General features: G+C 37.2%; 1 protein-coding gene across 1 annotated transcript; it reads right to left on the reverse strand.

The window, feature by feature from the left end:
* Positions 1–2,453: 2,453 nt before the first annotated feature.
* On the reverse strand, positions 2,454–3,978 carry LOC126263385 (piggyBac transposable element-derived protein 3-like). The gene is made up of 3 exons (XM_049960478.1): positions 3,757–3,978; positions 3,443–3,622; positions 2,454–3,341 (listed from the first exon to the last, which is right to left on the reverse strand). The coding sequence occupies exons 1-3, from the start codon at positions 3,976–3,978 to the stop codon at positions 2,454–2,456; spliced, it is 1,290 nt and encodes a 429-aa protein (XP_049816435.1).
* Between the last annotated feature and the right edge of the window lie 1,386 nt (positions 3,979–5,364).

A 5,364-nucleotide genomic window follows, 5' to 3' on the forward strand; every position in this document is an offset into this window, starting at 1 on the left:
ATTTTTCTCATTCAGCAGTAAACAAAAACACCCTGAAGAAGGTGCCTTGCAACAGGGACCGAAACGTTGGTAGTTTTACATATATTGACAATACAGTCTGCAGTATATAAGAAATAAAGTTATCTCATTCAGCAGTAAACAGGAACACGCTAAAGAATGTACCTTTGCAAAAGGGACCGAAACGTCAGTAGTTTTAAATATACTGGCAATGCGATCATAAACCCAGAAAATTTTTAGTGAATGGGACAATGGCCACGGAAGCCTACGTTTATACAATTGTACTATACTTTAAATTTTTTCCATTTTTTATTTTATTTATTATAAAGCAATTGGGGACCGGTTCTAAGTAGGTTTTGTTAACTATTGTTATAGTAAGAAATTTACATGACATTGTCATTAGTCATATAAACTAATTGTCTGCATTTTCTTTTTGAATGAATCACAATGCGGAGCACGGGAAGCAAAAAGGCAAAAATTGAGGGGAAAATTTTGGATAGAAATAAGAACTGGACACAGGTTATGTGATATTTTCCATATTAAGCTGGTTTGTTCGGAGCAGCAAAGGTAGGACGGCTACAAAAGTTTGCTTGCTTGGTAGCGCCTCTATTGATGTAGATAGAAACCTTTTCCTCATTATTCCCTTCCTTGAATTTTATGGTGGAAAATTTACAGTTATTTTTCAGTGTGATACGCGTTCTCAGTAAAACATAAAGAATTGCGGACACAATAGTTTTCGTATCATAACAGATGTAAAAAAGGGTTTGACATTGCATACATTACAATTATCAAGTGTAATAATTAGCATACAAAATTTTGGCGTATTTCGTGAAATTTTTATTTTTGCGTATTCATACAACATGGCAGAAAAATATAAAATATAGCGAAAATGCAATCAGTCAAGATGGCGTAGAATTGCACAATGGAACAACTGAAGTTCAGGCGCCATCATGCCTACTGCAGAAGATTTAAGTAGGTCAGAGATGAGTGTCGCAGGAATAACCTTGAAGACACAATGTCTACAATTGACGAGACAATGTCACGCATCTCCCAGAGTGATACCGTATACTACTCATGAATGAAAAATTGGAAAGCGATACAAATATGAATCTTGACAACACGTTACAAACACCACTATTTCGCAACACAAACATTAACTCGGGAAGTTCAGCTGACAGCAACCACACTAGTACAACTGATGCAGTTCTGTGGCAGTTATTATAAAAACATAAATACGACATTACATAGTATGAAGACAAATTTCAGCGATATGAAACAAGATATGAATACCAAAATTTATACTTGACACAAGATATGAACATGTTAAAACACCAACAGAACACTGTTATACAAAATCTAAAAACAATGAAACAAGAACAAAAACAAGTATTCAAGGATTTGCATGACACACTTTCACAGAAATTCAATGACTTAGCCAAAAATTTTCGCACTGAAATCGATGCAAGATTGAATGATAGAGTAGGTGTTTCAAATATCGCCCCTGCGCATAATATCGCCTATCTGTATTTAGAAGTAGAGAGCCCGTATACCCCTTTCTTTACCGAATTTCGAAGTTTGAGAAAAAAAATATCGGCATTCGTTTCTACACTTATTTAGGTGCATAAATGTAAAATATGATATAATCTTTTTTTATATGTTTTATTCCAAAAATTTTTGAATGTTGCTTTTAAGCAATAGTGGTTCTTACAGGTAGTGACATCATAGAATCAAAATTCAATAAACATGACTTCATTTAAGCAAAATATTGGTTTATACATCACATTTTGCAGCTTAGAAGTCTGTGCACAGCATTTTTATTATTGACGATGTGGTGATGACTAATTTTCCTTCGAGTAATTAACAAATTCAACTCTGTGTATCAGTAAAAATTTGAAATTTTTGTACTGCAAACTTTCAAGTATCTTGTCAGACATCAGTGTGTGTTGTATCTTCTCCTTATGAAGTTATTATATTCCATGAAAGATGTGGAAACACTTCTTATTTACTGTGAGACACAGATGCACTTTACACTTCATGCAAAAAATTTGTGTAGTAGACTTAATGCAAACTTTACATCGACCTTTCTTCTCTACCATATCTGCAAAGTGTTCGAACCCATCGAAACGCTCATCCATAACTGGAGCTGCACATACAGTCCTTTTTGCTGCAGGAGTCCTTGTCAACATTTCAGAACTTGGTCTTCCTCTCTTCTTTTGGGAAGCTGGTTTCCCCGCAAGCAGTAGACCTGCAGCAATATTAGCTTGGAACTGCAGGAGTGACATCTTTGAGGTTTTTCCACGTTGGACCATATGACGTCGTTGGAGTAGCCATCCATTGACAACTGCTACAGACAAACACCAGTACACAATGCGCATATACCACTTCCGTGACCTCAAGTTGATACGGTATAGCTCTATCAACATGTCAGCAAGGTCCACGCCCCCCATATGTTTGTTTTACTTTTCCACTATATAAGGTCTAGGTACATCAATGAATTTCTTTTCAGATGCAGAATAGCGTCTACATGTTGCCATGGGCTCAACACAAGCATATGTTGACACGAAATTTATGCATTTTCTGTCAAACCAGCGTACTAAAGCTACATTGTTTGTTGTCTCCACTCTCCAGTCACAGGAGCCATGTCCAGTTTTCTTGTGCTCCGCTTCAGTTTTCAACGGACATTTTCCCATCCTGTCTGTCCTGATAGTGCCACAGAATTCAATACCCCTTTCTTTCAGGGCAATTGCTAATGGTAGAGACGAAAACCAACTATCAGCAAACACTTTGAAATGCTGTTTCTCTGGCAATGGTTCTGTCAATGCCAAAACAATAATATCCCCAGACAAACCTAATCCTCTATCACTGCAGGTGTTTTTGCCAACATAAATTTCAAAATCATACATCATGCCTGAAGAACCAGCTCTCGTAAAAGATTTGTAGCCCCACTTGTGAGGCTTATTTCTTACGTACTGTTTCAAACCGCTTCTACCCTTGAATGGTATTATCTGTTCATCAACAGCTTGGTATTCTTCTGGAGGGAGTGTCTTCAATGACGACTGCAATGCAGATAAAAGTGGGCGAATCTTGAAGAGTTTGTCACGATTACTATTAGCTTCAGGCAAGTCTTGAGTATTGACAACATGAAAATACCACGGTAGCTGGAAGAAGCGACTTCTGCTCATCACATCAGCTATTGGTGAATATCTACACTCATTCGACCAGTATAAATGAATTGAAGGCATATTGATTATGCCCATGTGCAGTAAAATACCAACAAACTGCTCCATTTCATTTTTGGTCGTCTGCAACGAAACTGAATCTTTCTGCAAAGCATAGATACTGGACTGCACAGCAATGAGTTCAAATACGTCATCATTCATAAATATTTTATAATATTGCAAAGGTGTCATTTTCTCTACTTGGTGGTGGTGGAAGTGATCCTTACCATTCTGTGTCTTGTACCACAAAATCTAAATTTATAATCACTACGCTTACATCTATGTTTTACTTGCTGCTGCTGCTGCTGCTGCTCACGTGTAGATGGTGCTCCTTCATTTGTATTGTTGTCGCTTACATCTGATTTTGGCTCAGAATCAATAACTTTACCACTCCTGACTGCATCAGCCTGAAATTTAAGGATACTGACGTCTAAAATACGTAATTATACTTATACTTATGTACTTTCTCAATATTGTTACTTCTGTTAGTGATCCCTACCTTTGGAAATTCATATTCTGTCTCTTGCTACTCTCTAATTGCCGAAATTTCAGCTCCATCCTCCTTTTCCGCCATCTGAATTAAATTCATGACAGCTGCTTCGGAAATAAATTGAGAACTTTCATCAATTTCGACAGTTTCTTCTTTATCTTCGTCTCCAACATCTGATATATCCCCATCAGGGACATCAATGTATGCATTGAACTCATTATTGGGTAAATTCATAATAAATTCTAGGTCAGCATCAGTCAAAAAGTCAGACATGGTGACGCAATATTTAAAAACTGTCTAGAATGTGATTTTATACCTGCAAAGCAAAATTTCAAGCACCTACATCAATAGATTTGTAAAGCGAGGCATTATATTACGGAATTTCCACTCAATTCCACTGTTGCTTTGAAGCAAAATAAGGTTTTTCGCAGTTTATCTTATCTGGAAATCATTATGCAAGTCAAATGTATGATGTACTTATGTAGGAAGGATTGTCACAACACATGATAATTATTTCACAGTAAACGAAAGTGCAAAACTTACGTATTTTACGCGTTTTTTACCATCAATTTTCACAATGAAGACTGCAGCAACTAGTCACGCTCAACAATTGTTTTCTTCTTCCTGCGCGTTAATTCCTGCCATTTGTTGTCAGGAACAGTCACTACTGGCATAGAGCTTCAAGTAAACAGTGGCAAAGCGTAGTTAAAATCGGTTTGATGCAAAAATACATCTATGGAAAGACGATATTTCTTATAAGCTACGCTGGTAAAGGAAGGGATATAGAGAGAGTGGCCACAGGTGAAGTTGCCCATGATTGGTTGATAAGCTTTGGCGCCATTTTTCTGCCAAACGTCTCTCGCGCTTCCTATGTTCGCCGTGTTTTGAGTTGAATTGAAGTTCAGAGGACTTTTGGAAACGATTAAAAGGTATTTGAATTATTGAGAGACTTGTTATGCGTTGTGCATGCATGTTCGATTTAGTTGTATATCGATTTTTAAGCTCTTATTTCTTCAACAGTTCGTGCATACTGGTAGCATCACAAGCTATTCGGAAGCCAATATCTGGTAGTCCTTGCTGGAAACGGAAAGTTCCTGTAATTGTTGTGCCATGCTCATTCGACTTTATAGCGTCAAACTTTATTTCGTCCCGAATCAGAACACTAGGTATTATTTTGGTTTCAGTATTATTGCCTGACTGTTGACGCAGGCAAGCTGTAAGCACATTTTTCGCAGTTGTCGTGGTTAATGAAACACTATTCGTAGTAAATAATTGTAGGTATTCTTGAAGGCCTACTTACTGTGGGGTAGAAGGGACACGGTAGTTCTCTTGTTATATTTGGTCGTTATTACAGTAGCCTACATTTAACATTACCTGATTTTTTAATCTTTTTCGTTTGTTATCTACGAGAGGTATTCAGAAAGAAAGTCGTAAGCATTTGTTTACATGCGTCATGCAAAAAGTTTGAAGACGTGGCAAGAAGTACTAATACGTCTCACACTTTTTGCATGTCACAAGAAAACAACTGCTTACGACTTTCCTTCATCTGACGTAATCATAGAGTAAATATCTCTGGAGTGAGCATTGCGTTCTGCGCATGTTGTCAACATTAAACCAGGATTGTCACGTGTTATCGGGACTTCGCTGTGCGTGTGTGCT

This window comes from Schistocerca nitens, chromosome 6 (assembly GCF_023898315.1).
Source record: "Schistocerca nitens isolate TAMUIC-IGC-003100 chromosome 6, iqSchNite1.1, whole genome shotgun sequence".
NCBI lineage: Eukaryota > Metazoa > Arthropoda > Insecta > Orthoptera > Acrididae > Schistocerca > Schistocerca nitens.